At 43.9% G+C, this 15249-nt stretch overlaps 1 protein-coding gene across 1 annotated transcript in view; it reads left to right on the forward strand.

Moving 5' to 3' along the window:
- The window catches only part of LOC124777582 (thiamin pyrophosphokinase 1), a 57302-nt gene extending 42978 nt beyond the window's left edge, over positions 1-14324 (forward strand). Inside the window, exon 4 of the mRNA XM_047253037.1 lies at positions 13983-14324. Within this exon, the coding sequence (XP_047108993.1) occupies positions 13983-14110 (128 nt within the window). The 3' untranslated portion in view covers positions 14111-14324. The remainder of the gene's footprint in view (positions 1-13982) is intronic.
- Positions 14325-15249: the final 925 nt, after the last annotated feature.

A 15249-nucleotide genomic window follows, 5' to 3' on the forward strand; every position in this document is an offset into this window, starting at 1 on the left:
CCACCTTAGCTTAATCTGTGGACCTACATTCTCCGTGACGTTTGTCAGCTTCCCAAGGATAGTACCCCACCACCCCCAACTCCCCTGTAGTTTATCGTCAGGCATTTGCTGCTCTGTGCGCACAAATGGAGGATGCCACATTTATTTTCACTGATGTCTCAAAGACCACATTTGTTGTGCCTATAGTGTTGGCAACACACTTAATGGATTTTGGCTTCTCGACCAGTGTTTGGTTTTTACTGCAGAGCTTTACACTGTTCTACAGGCTGTCCAATACATGTCGCCATAAGCGGCTGCAATATATTATATGCTCGAATTTGCTCAGCTCTCTTCTCAACCTTCAAGCTCTTTATCCCGGCCACCCTCTGGTCCACCAGATTCAGGACAGCCTCTACTTGCTCCACTTGTGGGGTGTCTCTGTGGCATTCCTCTGGACCCCAGGGCACGTTGGTATTTGTGGAAATGACTGCTGATTTAACATTTGGTTTTTTGCCCTTCCCTAAGCCACAGAATCGGCGCTTCTGACAGTAGCAGTTTTGCGCCCTAAAACCATTACAAAAAAAAAGACAATGCAGTTGTCAGTGACCTTCACTGTAACGACAGAGAGCAGTTGCATTTGCATTGAGTTGTCAGTGTTAACAGACAAGCAATGCTGCATAAAATAACCACAAAAATCAAAGTGAGACGTACAACAAACGTGTCCGTTAGGACAGTGCAGCGAAATTTGGTTTTAAGGACTACGGCAGCCGATGGACACAAATGCCTTTGCTAACAACTGACATCTGTATCGCCTCTCCTGGGCGTATGACCATATCAGTTGGACCTGGAATATTAGCCTGGTGAGAAGAGTCCTGATTTCAATTGGTAAGAGCTGATGGTAGGATTAGAGTGTGGCGCAGATTCTACGAAGCGATGAGCTCAAGTTGTCAGCTCAGCAGTGTGCAAACTGGCGATGACTCCATAAAGGTGAGGACAGTGTTTACATTGATTGGTTTGGGTGCTCTGGTCCAACTGAGCCAGTCATTGACTTGAAACGGTTATGTCCGGCTGCTTGGAGACCATTTGCAGCCATTCATGGGCTTCGTTTCCGGATTTTTATGGATGACATGGTGCCAAGGAGCATTACGTGATGCATTTTTCATGAGTGGTATTGCCACAACTCTGGTTGTTTTCTTCAGATTGCACCAATTTACAAAAAAGTTTCATTGATGTTAAAATACTGTAGTCTTAATATTGTTTTATACTAGTGAAGATTTATTACCCATTTTTGATGTCTCTTGTACTGCAAATAAATGATTAGCATGTGTATATTAAGAGACAAATTGCAACTTACAAACAAAACAAAAAGTCACTGCTACTGTGAGGAAGCAATCATTTAATTTGACAAATCGTGGCAGAGTACAGTACGTTTGAGCCAAGTGTGCCATAAGCTCTGGGCACATTCCTATGGACACTGTGCAGCATGACTGTAGACCATTTTTGGTAAGGAACAGGGGTGTTATCTTTAACTTCGTGGATTACAAGAATTGTACGAACCTCAACATGTAGAGCCACAGCAGTTGTTAGCAGGCAATCCTTGAGACAGTGCTCCTAGCCAGATGTTGGGTGGGGTTGTGGGCAGAATTAACATCAATCACAAGATGTTACATAAGACAGAAAAAATGGTAACAAAACACTTTTGCTTTTTGGATTGTGTTTTTTAATTGCAAAATAAAGAAAACAAAAGGTACATTTGATGATGATGATGATGATGATGATGATGATGATGATGATGATACATACCTGAACACAGAAAGTTTGCTGGCAGTTGGCCACCTGGTCTCTCCTTCTTATTTTTGGTAGGCCTAAAGGTCATCATCATTTGGGTTTCTTCTCTGACACTTCTTTCAATCTTGATCCCTCATCCCTTCTGTAGAAGCAGCCAGCCCACGTCAGGCTCTTTGTCTGGGCTTCTGCATCATCATCATCTAGTTCATTAAATATATATCCCTTAGCTCCTTTTTCTTTTGTCGTCATTCTCCTCTCTCACAAACTGGCTCAAGTATCTTCCGCAGGATATTATTTCCAAAAACACTTATCTTTCTCTCTGTGTACTTAGTTTTATAACCCTTATTTTAGTTCATCTTAAAAAAAAAAGACTGAAATAATTGCTATGTAGTGTGTGAAAATGTGTTTATGCAGTACCATTTGGTGACAAGCATAAAATATGTCAGGAAGATGCACAAAGTACCCACCAGTGCAAAAATACTTCAATAAAGCTAAAAATTTTAGTCATGGGAAGTTGGTCCTATTAAGAAGGGTATTGTAGAGTAAAGCTTTTCCAAAAATTAAGGGAGCATAATCTGTTATAGTTTACTCGTGGTGACCATCATCAACAATATAGCTAGCAAAACACACACACACACACACACACACACACACACACACACACACACACACACACACACACGAGAAAATAACTTCAGTAGTTAAAATTGCTGAATATTTCTCATTATGTACACATGTAAAATCTTTCCCTCCATGTCAAGAGTGTCATTACAGTGAAACAAATTTGCATGCATTGAAATAGAAATACTGAGGCTAAGTATTGTCTGCCCATTCAGTACCCCCCTGCGGGTCCAGGGATTAGAATAGGCCCGAGGTATTCCTGCCTGTCGTAAGAGGCGACTAAAAGGAGTCCATCCCCCTCACGGGGGTAGTTAGCGCCTGCGTCCGGAGACGGACGGTTTCACGACCTATAATCGTGGTCTTTTTGGTTTTTCACTTCTCGTTTCTTCCTTCCTTTTGTTGGTTCCTTTCTTTGCTCTTCTCCACTTCACTGTCTTCCTTACTCTTTCCCTTGACTTCTCCTTGCCTTCTCATTGCCTTTTTCTCCTTGCCTTCTTCTCCTTGCCTTCTCATTGCCTTCTTCTCCTTGCCTTCTCTGGTCTCCGCCTCGGCGTTTGAGACAGTCTGTCCTCTTTCTCCCTCTCTCTTCTTTTTCCTCTTCTTCCTTCCTCCCTGTGCGTGTCTGAAGGCCGACCCACGCGTTCGCACGCGTAGCCGGTGACGGGGTAACACGTAAGTCCCCGCCCTGGGTAGACATGTAAGGCACGCGCGTACCCCCTGGTAAAGGCCAGGCCCGGGGAGGGGTGATTGCCTGAGCTGATACCTTCTGACCATGCCGATTGGTCCCTCCGTCTGTTTCTTGGGAGGTGTGACCTGAGGTGTAAACATTCACCTAAGGCGGGAGTGCCCTCTGAGAGGGTCCCCACAAGGAAGGAGCGCGCCATCGGAGACGCTGGCAATCATGGGGGATTCCTCCGCAATGGATTCTACTCCATCGCTTTCGACTTCGACCCACAAACGGAAACGTGACCAGCCAACAGTGACAAAAGTACTACCGCCTGCCCCACAGTTCCTCGTAGTTTCTCGATCTGAGGACGGAAAGGATTTTTCCTCTGTCAACCCTTTCGTTATTCAGAAGGGCGTAGATGCCATAGCCGGATCTGTCAAATCTTGTACCAGGGTGCGTAACGGTACCTTATTACTAGAAACTGAGAGTGCCTTTCAGGCACAAAAACTGCTTCGGGCCACACTCTTGTACACGTTCCCTGTCCGGGTGGAGGCCCACTGCACTTTGAATTCGTCTCGTGGTGTAGTCTATAGTAGCTCTCTCGACGGATTGACTGACGAGGAGCTTCAATCTTTCCTCGCTGAGCAGGGCGTGACGGCTGTCCATCGGGTCATGAAAAAGGTCAACAATGACCTTGTGCCGACCCGGACACTTTTCTTAACCTTCGATAGTGTTAAGCTGCCATCGCGCATCAAGGCGGGCTACGAGGTTATTTCTGTTCGCCCCTATGTCCCGACACCTACGCGCTGCTACCAGTGTCAGCGTTTCAATCACACTCGACAGTCTTGCTCCAATGCGGCTAAATGTGTCACTTGTGGCAGGGATGCCCATGAGGGTGACTGTCCACCTCCGTCTCCTCGTTGTGTGAACTGTCAGGGTGACCATGCCGCATCCTCCCGCGACTGTCCTGTCTATAAATGAAGAACGCTGTATCCAGGAAATTCGAGTCAAAGAGAAAGTGTCCACCTCGGCTGCTCGCAAGCTATTGGCTAGTAGGAAGCCCACGCTGTTCCCAGCGGGGAAATACAGCACTGTCCTCGCCTCTCCTCGGACTACCCGGGAGGTAGCAACCCAGACATGCGATCTGACCTTCAGCACCACGGTCGTCCGTTCGGCCAGTGCTAAGATCGCGCGGTCGACGTCTCCTCTTCCTCCCATCACCCCACAGACACCAGCCACTTCCTCAGCTTCTGCTCAGTCGAAGACCCCGAAGTCAGATGCACGGGCCTTCAAGAAGGAACCATCCCGTGCAGACTTCCTCCGTCCCTCGACCTCCCAGCCTTCGACCGGTACTTCCACCAAACGTCCTTCTAAAAAGGCGCATAGGAAGCACAGTTCTCCTTCTCCGCCGCGGCGCCTTTCTTCTCCTGTGCCACCCAGCGGTTGCCGCCCCAGGCCGTCATCCGTTTCGCCTGGCCGCACCGCTGGTAGCCGAACACCTGGCCGTTCACCGACGGAGGACGCTCCCCCTCCCGGCCATCCTCCCGAGATGGCCGATGACCCTATAGACCCCATGGACGATGACTGTCCGCCTCCTGCTAGCAGCGGCAGTGCTCGCTCGAAGCCAGGCCCTAAGCGGCCTTCGAGGTGACCCCTTCTCTCATCTTCCTTTTCTTACGATGGCACTTATTAACTGGAATATTCGCAGCATTCGCTCCAACCGAGAGGACTTGAAGTTGCTGCTCCGCTTGCATCGTCCGCTCGTCGTAGCCCTCCAGGAAACGAAGCTACGCCCATGCGATCAAATTGCCTTGGCACACTACACCTCTGTGCGTTTTGACCTACCCCCTGTGGTAGGTATCCCAGCTCATGGAGGGGTTATGTTGCTGGTCCGGGATGATATTTACTACGATCCCATCACGTTGCACACCGACCTGCAGGCAGTTGCCATCCGCATTACTCTCCCCACTTTTACGTTTTCCTTTTGTACCGTTTACGCTCCATCGTCATCTGCCGTTACCAGGGCAGACATGACGCAACTTATTGCTCAGCTACCTGCACCATTTTTGTTAACTGGAGACTTCAATGCCCACCATCCTCTTTGGGGCTCTCCAGCATCCTGCCCGAGGGGCTCCTTGTTAGCAGACCTTTTCAACCAGCTCAATCTTGTCTGCCTCAATACTGGCGCCCCTACTTTTCTTTCGGACATATCTCATACCTATTCCCATTTAGACCTCTCTATATGTACTCCCCAACTTGCACGCCGGTTTGAGTGGTATGCACTTGCTGATACATATTCGAGCGACCACTTCCCGTGTGTTATCCATCTCCTGCAGCATACTCCCTCTCCGTGCTCCTCTCGTTGGACCATCTCCAAGGCAGACTGGTGGCTCTTCTCTTCCAGGGCGACCTTTCAGGATCAAACCTTCACAAGCTGCGATCGTCAGGTCGCACACCTCACGGAAGTCATTCTCGCTGCTGCTAAATATTCCATCCCTCACCCTACTTCTTCTCCTCGTCGCGTACCGGTCCCCTGGTGGACCGCAGCATGTAGAGACGCTTTACGTGCTCGTCGACGTGCTTTACGCACCTTTAAACGCCACCCTACAGTGGCGAATTGTATTAATTATAAACGATTACGTGCTCAGTGTCGTCGTATTATTAAAGAAAGCAAGAAAGCCAGCTGGGCTGCTTTCACAAGCACCTTCAACAGTTCTACCCCTTCTTCTGTTGTCTGGGGTAGCCTGCGCCGGCTATCTGGCACTAAGGTCCACTCCCCTGTTTCTGGCTTGAAGGTCGCGAATGAAGTCCTTGTGGCCCCTGAGGCTGTCTCCAATGCCTTCGGCCGCTTTTTCGCCGATGTTTCGAGCTCCGCTCATTACCACCCTGCCTTCCTCCCCCGCAAACAGGCAGAGGAGGCTAGGCCACCTGACTTCCGCTCCTCGAATTGTGAAAGTTATAATGCCCCATTCACCATGCGGGAACTCAAAACCGCACTTGGCCGATCACGGTCCTCCGCTCCAGGGCCTGATTCTATTCATATTCAGATGCTGAAGAACCTTTCTCCTGCGGGTAAAGGTTTTCTTCTTCGTACATACAATCGCATCTGGATTGAGGGACATGTTCCCGCATGCTGGCGCGAGTCTATTGTTGTCCCGATTCCTAAGCCGGGGAAGGACAAGCACTTGCCTTCCAGTTATCGACCTATCTCGCTTACCAGCTGTGTCTGTAAAGTGATGGAGCGAATGGTTAACTCTCGATTGGTTTGGCTGCTCGAGTCTCGACGCCTACTTACCAATGTACAATGTGGTTTTCGAAGGCGCCGCTCTGCTGTTGACCATCTGGTTACCTTGTCGACCTTCATTATGAATAACTTCTTGCGGAAGCGCCCGACCGCGGCTGTGTTCTTTGATTTGGAGAAGGCTTACGACACCTGTTGGAGGGCGGGCATTCTCCGCACCATGCATACATGGGGCTTTCGCGGTCGCCTCCCTCTTTTTATTCGTTCCTTTTTAATGGATCAACAGTTTCGGGTACGTGTGGGTTCTGTCCTGTCCGACACCTTTCGCCAGGAGAATGGGGTGCCACAGGGCTCAGTTTTGAGCGTCGCTCTCTTCGCCATCGCGATCAATCCAATAATGGATTGCCTCCCAGCTGATGTATCAGGATCCCTTTTCGTGGACGATTTTACCATCTATTGCAGCGCGCAGTGTACACGTGTCCTGGAGTGCTGTCTTCAGCGTTCTCTTGACCGTCTTTACTCCTGGAGTGTCGCCAATGGCTTCCGTTTTTCTGCCGAGAAGACGGTCTGTATTAACTTCTGGCGCTACAGAGTTTCTCCCACCGTCCTTACGACTCGGTCCCGTTGCTCTCCCAATCGTGGAGACAACCAAATTTTTAGGCCTTACATTTGACAGGAAACTTAGCTGGTCTCCACATGTGTCATACTTGGCCGCCCGTTGTACCCGTTCTTTAAATGTCCTCCGTGTTCTCAGTGGTATGTCGTGGGGAGCGGATCGAACCGTCCTACTTCGTCTACATCGGTCGATCGTCCGCTCCAAGCTGGATTATGGGAGCTTCGTATACTCCTCTGCACGGCCATCCATCTTACGCCGCCTCAACTCCATACAACATCGGGGTTTACGACTTGCGATCGGAGCATTTTATACCAGTCCCGTAGAGAGTCTTCATGCTGACGCTGGCGAATTGCCACTCACCTACCGGCGCGATATACTGCTTTGTCGGTATGCCTGTCGGCTACTGTCAATGCCCGACCATCCGTCTTATCGTTCCTTTTTTGACGACTCTCTTGACCTTCAATACGGGTTGTATGTCTCTGCCTTGCTACCCCCTGGAGTTCGCTTTCGTCGCCTCCTTCAACACCTTAATTTTTCACTCCCTGCAACCTTTCGAGTGGGCGAGAGCCGCACGCCACCTTGGCTCCTGGCTCAGGTCCGCGTTCACCTCGACCACAGCTCGCTCCCAAAAGAGGTCACCCCCGGTTCGGTCTACCACTCCCATTTTTTGGAACTTCGTTCGAAGTTCAACAACATGACTTTCATTTATACAGATGGCTCTAAGACCAATGACGGGGTCGGGTGTTCCTTTATTGTCGGGGCACAAAGTTTCCAATACCGGCTCCATGGCCATTGTTCGGTCTTCACAGCTGAGCTCTTTGCCCTCTACCAGGCTGTTCTTTACATCTGCCGCCACCGACATTCTGCTTATGTCATCTGCTCAGATTCCCTGAGCGCCATCCAGAGCCTCAGTGATCCGTACCCGGTTCACCCTTTCGTACACCGGATCCAACGCTCTCTTCAGCAGCTGGTGGACGTCGGTACGCCGGTTAGCTTTATGTGGGTTCCTGGCCATGTCGGTATCCCTGGGAACGAAGCTGCAGATGCTGCGGCCAAGGCTGCGGTCCTCCAGCCTCGGACAGCTTCTTGTTGTGTCCCTTCGTCCGATTTTAGCAGGGTCATTTGTCGGCGCGTTGAGTCGCTGTGGCATGCCGATTGGGCTGCACTTACCGACAACAAGCTTCGGGCCTTAAAACCTATTCCCGTGGCTTGGACGTCCTCCTCACGCTCTTCTCGGCGGGAGGAGGTCGTTTTAGCAAGGTTGAGAATTGGACACTGCCGGTTCAGCCATCGCCATCTGCTGACGGCTGCGCCGGCGCCGTTCTGCCCATGTGGGCACTTGCTGACGGTTAGACACATTTTAATGTCCTGTCCAGATCTTAACACACTGCGCCTCGATCTTAACCTGCCTAATACTTTAGATGCCATTTTAGCGGATGACCCATGAGCAGCTGCTCGTGTTCTTTGTTTTATCACTTTGACAAACCTCGCTAAGGACATTTGATGATGTTTTTTAATCCTATGCCTGTCAGTCTGTCTTTTATTGTGTTTTCCCTTTTAGTTGTTGTCAACTTATGCCTCGCGGTGCATTCTTAGAGTAGTCAGGGCGCTAATGACCATTGAAGTTGTGCGCCCGAAAACCACAAAAAAAAAAAAAAATGCCCATTCAGTAGTGATTCTGGTGATACGTCTGTCACCAATGGAATCGGAACTCACTTTTATGAGAGCAGTTGTGCAAGGAATCAAAAGAAATGTTTAATCTTCTTTCCATCCACATATGGCCAGTTGCTCACAATGGGAGGCATCTATGATGACCCTCAGGAAACTCCAGAAGATTGACCTAATATTTTTCTCAAGAGTTGTGTGTGAAAAACTGTCAGCTAAATGGTGAACAACTGCCCAATGTGGTTTTTTGGTACGCAGAAACTTAGGAACATCCTCCAGTGTTGGTTGAGTCTCTGTTCTTCTACCCCAGGTAACCTGCTGAAGAGTGCTCTGCTGGGAGCTGTCCTACAAAGAGGCATGTTCTTTGGCACTATAAAAGCATATGGTAATATGCAGAGGTAAAATAGACAGCAGCTGAGGTTCCCATGTAAGTTCACCAATTTTTTGAAACTGTTCCTTGCAGAGCAGCTGTTCTGTGTTACCAAACAGAAGACCCACTCCCTGCAAATTTTATGCATTATAATTATGCACCCCCCCCCCCCCCCTCCCCCCCATGGAGTATTTTAACTGTCACTGTCATCAGCATTGCTAGATAAAATATAATTAGGATTGTGAAGTGTGCAATGATGATATCATTCTGTAAGAATTTGATTTACTGCTCCTTGTCTCACCTTGCATCCAAATTACCCTATTACAATTGATACTTCAGACTGGAGAATTTGGTAAAAAAAAAAAAAAAAAAAAAAAAGGCGATAAATTATATTTTTAAAATGTCTGTTGCAATTTCAGTGAATGGGAATGTGGGTTCTGAGCATATCATTCTTCATTTTAATGAGTTGGTGAAGTGCCCAGGTTATATGTTTGAGAATAGGCTTTCATGGCTACTGTTCTTGAAGAAACCTCAAAGTAATACCTGTTAACACCTTTAAAAATATTAAGTGTTTGTAGAAAAGTCTGTGACGCAGACTGGTCATGTACTGAACTCTCTAAAGAATTTGTCTGATCCCATCTGTATTACATGTATCTTAGCAAATATGGTGGTGGATTTGAAAATGTATTAACTACTACCAAATGACTATCACTGTAACTGGAAGAATACTATTATATCAACAAAGCTTAAATGTAAATTTATCAGAATAGTATTGGTTGGATGTCAGTGGCCAGTTACTCGAGTATATAGATGCCACTCTATTCATTAACCAGGGTGGACAGCATGCCAACAGCCATCTTATATTTGTAAGATGCCGCGAAGCCACAAACCCTGATATTTTACTGTCTCGTCAAACTGGCACTAGAGGATAGCTCTGCTCTTTTGCTCTTGTACTTGCACACTGTAAGTATTTGAGAGTTATCATTATAATTAGGAATGGCCTGAGGAGTAGTATTGGTTAGCCAGAAATAAACAGATCTGAACTGTGATGAATCATCAGATATAATTGAGAGGTGCATTGACCTCTTTTGATCAGCAGTTCCCACTATCGTGGGAATGATAATTACAGTTGTGTGTAGCACCTGTTGTTTCGGATGACAACACAAAGACAGCAGTATTGGGTGGATGTCTTCCCTTACATGCCTCTAATGATACTTTTGTTAATCATGTTAAATATAATCCTGATCGTGAATCAATAATCCTCGTCACAAATAGAGTACTCACTGCAAAGAGAAACTTCGCGCATATTTGCCATTTCTAGAACACCAGAAATCTATCTCGTGCCCTTTGTAATTTAAAATAGGTGACACAAATAAAAACAATAAGTAATTGGTCTTGCACTGCCAACAATTAAAATTTGCGCTGACACACAGGCCTTTCCACAATGATTTAAAATGAACTCTAGCTTATCTATGTATAATAACACTGAACAAATGATCAGGCTTCAGCACTTCAAACATATGACCAGTTGGCCATCTTTGTGACTAAACTTTGAAGACACATCAGAAATTATCACAAGGGCAAAGCCATGTGCTGGAATCATTTACCCATCTTGGTGTGATGACATACTGACTTGAGTATGCTGTCCTATCATTGTTATAAAGATTATCACAGTCGGAAATTTCGTTTAAGATACTTGCACACTCACATGCAAAGTTGCACGCTGCTCGTACACAATACTTGAGTGTAATAATTGCCGAATAACGTCTCTCTATTCAGATGCTGTCTTGACACATACAGTGTCCGAAAAGTATTGTACTCCAACAGTGCTGTTTTAACTCTGAAAGGAACATTTTAAATTTATTTTTGTTACTAAAACAAATAATCTGATGCATTACAAATGCTTTCACTATACGTTTGAAAAGAACCAGAGCTCAAAGTGCTAATAGAAAGCAGAGAATCTCAAATTATAGGTTTGGAAATCTGGCTGAAACTGGAGATAAGTCCAGCTGTTATTTTTACAAAAAACCTAATCATGTTCAGAAAGGATATATGAAATACAGTTGGTAGTGGAGTGTTTATTGCTGTCAGTAGTAGTTTACCTTGTAGTGAAATCGAAGTAGATAGTTCCTGTCAGTCAGTATGGGTATAAGCTATACTTGAAAACTGGAATAAATTAATAATTGGCTCCTTTCACTGACCACCTCTCCGACTTTACAGTCGCTGAGCAGTTCAACGAAAACTCATTTCAAATAGGTAGCTCACTCATACAGTTGTAGTTGGTGGCAACTTCAATTTACTCTCGATATGTTGAAGAAAATACGTGTGTAAAGACAGAGGTAAGCAAAAAGTCTTCCAAAATTGTCCTGAATGCATTATAAGAAAATTATTTTGAACAGTTAGCTCAGGAGGTCACTTGAAGTGTAAATAAATGCAAAAATGCACTTAACCTCTTAGCAACAAATAATCCTGAGCAAATAGGGAGCATCATGACAAATACACATTGTTGCAGCAAGACTGAATACCGTAATATCCAAACCCACCAAACATTAATGAAAATACGTTTAACAAAACAGATAAAAATTTGCCTGAGGTCTTCCAGTCTCAGTATGTAAGTGTAGACCGGAAGTGGTTTAATTTCAAAGAAATAGTATTGACAGCTCTTGAGGCATATACCAAGTAAATTAAAAAGGAATGGTACTGATTGCCCATGATACACTAAACAGATCAGAACACTATTGCAGAGGCAACAAATAAAGCATGCCAAATTTAAAAGAAAGCAAAATCCTCAAGATTGGTGAAGTTTTACAGAATCTTGAAATGTAGCACAAACTTCAATGCGAGATACTTTCAATACTTTCCACAATGAAACTTTCTAGAAATCTGGCAAAAAATCAAAAGGATTCTGGTCATATGTAAAGTACACCAACAGAAAGACACAGTATCTGCATAGTGCAGTAACAGTGGTGATGTTACTAATGACAGTGTCACTAAGACAGTAAGAAAATATGGTTTTCCGAAATTCCTTCACCAAAGACAACGAACTAAGTATTCCAGAAGTCAAACCAAAAACAACTGCCACTATGAGTAAGTTAGAAGTAGATATCTTTGGTGTAGCAAAGCAGCTTAAATCACTTAATAAAGGCAAGACCTCTGGTCATAATTGTATACCACTCAGGTTCCTCTGAGTACGCTGATAGAACAGCTCCTTATTTAGCAATCATATGCAGTCACTGATTGGAATATCCATACCTAAAGCATAGCAAGTTGTTCACATCACAGCCATACCCAAGAAAGGAAAATACTAGTAATCCACAGAATTACAGGCCCATATCTATTGTTGATTTGCAATAGGATTTTGGAATATATACTGTCCTTCAACATCTCTAAGAGAGATTTATTGATAAACAGCCAACATGTATTCAGAAAATATTATTGTGGTGCACAACTAGCCCTTTATTGTCACAAAGTAATGAGTGCTATTGACTGGAGATGTCAATTCGATTCCATACTTTCAGATTTCCCGAAGGCTTTTGACACTGTACCTCACACATGACTTCTGGTCAAAATGCATGGAGTATTGTCCCAGTTATGTGGCTGGGTTCATGATTTCTTGTCAGAAAGGTCACAGTTCTTAGTAACTAATGGAAAGTCATAGAGTAACACAGAAGTAACATCTAGTGTTCCCTGAGGAAGTGTTACAGGCTCTCTGGTGTTCTTGATCTACATAAACAATATAGGAGACAATCTGAGTAGCACTCTTAGATTTGCAGATGGTGCTATTATTTACCATCTTATAGTCATCTGATGATAAAGTTGCAAGATGATTAAAACAAGATATCTGTATGGTGCAAAAAAGTGGCAGTTGACTCAAAATAATGAAAAACATGAAGTTGTCCACATGAGTACCCAAATGAATTGGCTAAATTTCCGTTACACAATAAATCACAAAAATCTAAAAGCTGTAATTAAATTAAATACTTAGGGGTTAAATTGCAAATAACATAAGTTGGTATGACCACATAAATAATGTTGTGGGTGAAGCAAACAAATGTCTGCGATTTATAGCAGAACACTAAGAAAATGCAACAGGTCTACTAAAGAGACTGCGTATACTACGCTTTTAATTTCTCTTCTGGAGTCTTGCTGTGTGGTTTGGGATTCGCGTGAGGTAGGATCGACAGAGCACATCAAAAAGTTCAAAGAAGGGCAGCTCATTTTGTACTATCGCAAAATAGGGGAAAGAGCGCCTCGGATATGATGCTGCAGTCATTAGAGCAAAGGCATTTTTCATTGCAATAAGATCTTACGAAATTTCAATCATCAACTTTCTCCTCGGAGTGCGAAAATATTTTGACCTCCACCTACGTGGGGAGGAATGATAATCATAACAAAACAAGATAAATTGGAGCTCGCACAGAAAGATTAGTGTTCATTTTTCCCATTTACTGTTAGAGGGGAACAGAGAAATAAGCTTAAAGGTGGTTCGATGAACTATGTGCCAGGCCTTAAGTGTAAATTGCACAGTAATCATTAATATGGAGTTGCCTGTTTTGGCATTGCAAACCTTTTGCTGTGATGACTGTAGAATTACATGCACATCTTATTGTAGTATGGTGTCATTTTGCAATTTATTGTAAAAACTTTTTCTGTATAGTAGCAGAATTTCTGATATAATACATCTATTATTTTAGTACTATTGTGGAATACACTGTTTCTAGTTGTAACTGTCTTCAAAATTGTAAAAGTGTGCCCTGTTTCTGCATATGGGAAAGATAATTGTCAATAATGTTCTGAGTATTTCCAGTTTCCATCTGAGAGTTCTATTATGTTGAGACAACTTGAAGTTTCAGAAAAAAGAAAATAGTGAATTTCTTTTTACCTCTCCTCTTTCAGAACATCATCCACGTTTTTTGTGTTAAACCTCAAAAGTACTAGATTTTTGCATTTAGTTGTCCAATCTGCTTGTGGTAGTCAGTATTTTGAGTTTGCTTTACCTTGCTTGCACATTTTACATCAGTCATATCTGTTGCAGATGATACCCCCATGGAATTTGGAGGTTGTGTAAGCACATCAAACAAATACTGTGAAGAAGTTGTTACTATTAAAACTGATTCTTTCCTCTTGTGGACAATGGGTTTGCAAAAAGATGATGTCAGTTGACACCGTCACTGGGCTTTTTGCACTCTTTAAACTGAAATGATAAAGGTAAAGGTTTTCTTTTCAAATGACATAGTATATTTTGTACTTGGGAAGTGCAGTAGTTGTAAGCCATATATAGTTTGTGGCTCTTCTATAATTTGGGAATGTTAATATAAGGATGTTTATGCTTGAGATGTTGAATTATAAAATAAACAAAAATGTTATTGATTTGTTACGTTTGAGACTTCATTGCATTTTCTTTCCCTTCTCTGATTACCATGTCTTGTATAGAGTAGGCACTGGAGTATGATTTCATCATGATAACTAGCAGCCTGTAGAAACTGGTGTTTAGTGTAGCATATCATCTGCAGTCGTTTCTCATTATAAAGTCAGTGGTGTTATGGGAGACTGTACTATCATTTTAATGAGAAACAGTTTGTGTGTTCCATAGTAGAGCGTGTTTGAGGAGATGGTGTCTTTTGTAAGTAAGAACTGCAAAACTTGATGTTAATTGCTATATTGTAAAAATAAAAAAAAAAATAAAAAATTGGAAAATTTAACACCTATAGTGTAAAAACTCAAATATAAACAAAGAAAATTTCTTCTCTGCTGACCAGTACTTACCTCCAGAAAGGAAAATGTTGTAGTAGTGATATATTTATAACAGTAACAATGATATATGTGTGGATGGATACGTGTGTGTGTGTGTGTGTGTGTGTGTGTGTGTGTGTGTGTGTGTGTGTGTGTGTGTGCGCGCGAGTGTGTATACCCGTCCTTTTTTCCCCCTAAGGTAAGTCTTTCCGCTCCCGGGATTGGAATGACTCCTTACCATCTCCCTTAAAACCCACTTCCTTTCGTCTTTCCCTCTCCTTCCCACTTTCCTGATGAGGCAACAGTTTGTTGCGAAAGCTTGAATTTTGTGTGTTTGTCGACCTGCCAGCACTTTCATTTGGTAAGTCACATCATCTTTGTTTTTAGATATATTTTTCCTACGTGGAATGTTTCCCTCTATTATAATCATAATTTATTAGGTTTTATTTACTTATTTTTCAACTTTCCTTTGAAACAAAATTACTTCTTACCAAACAGTAGCAGATACAACCATACACTTAAAATGTGGTAGATGTAGCTATCATAACCAAAGAAATGAAGAGCTAGGA

Source organism: Schistocerca piceifrons, chromosome 2, assembly GCF_021461385.2.
Source record: "Schistocerca piceifrons isolate TAMUIC-IGC-003096 chromosome 2, iqSchPice1.1, whole genome shotgun sequence".
In the NCBI taxonomy this organism is placed as follows: Eukaryota; Metazoa; Arthropoda; class Insecta; order Orthoptera; family Acrididae; genus Schistocerca; species Schistocerca piceifrons.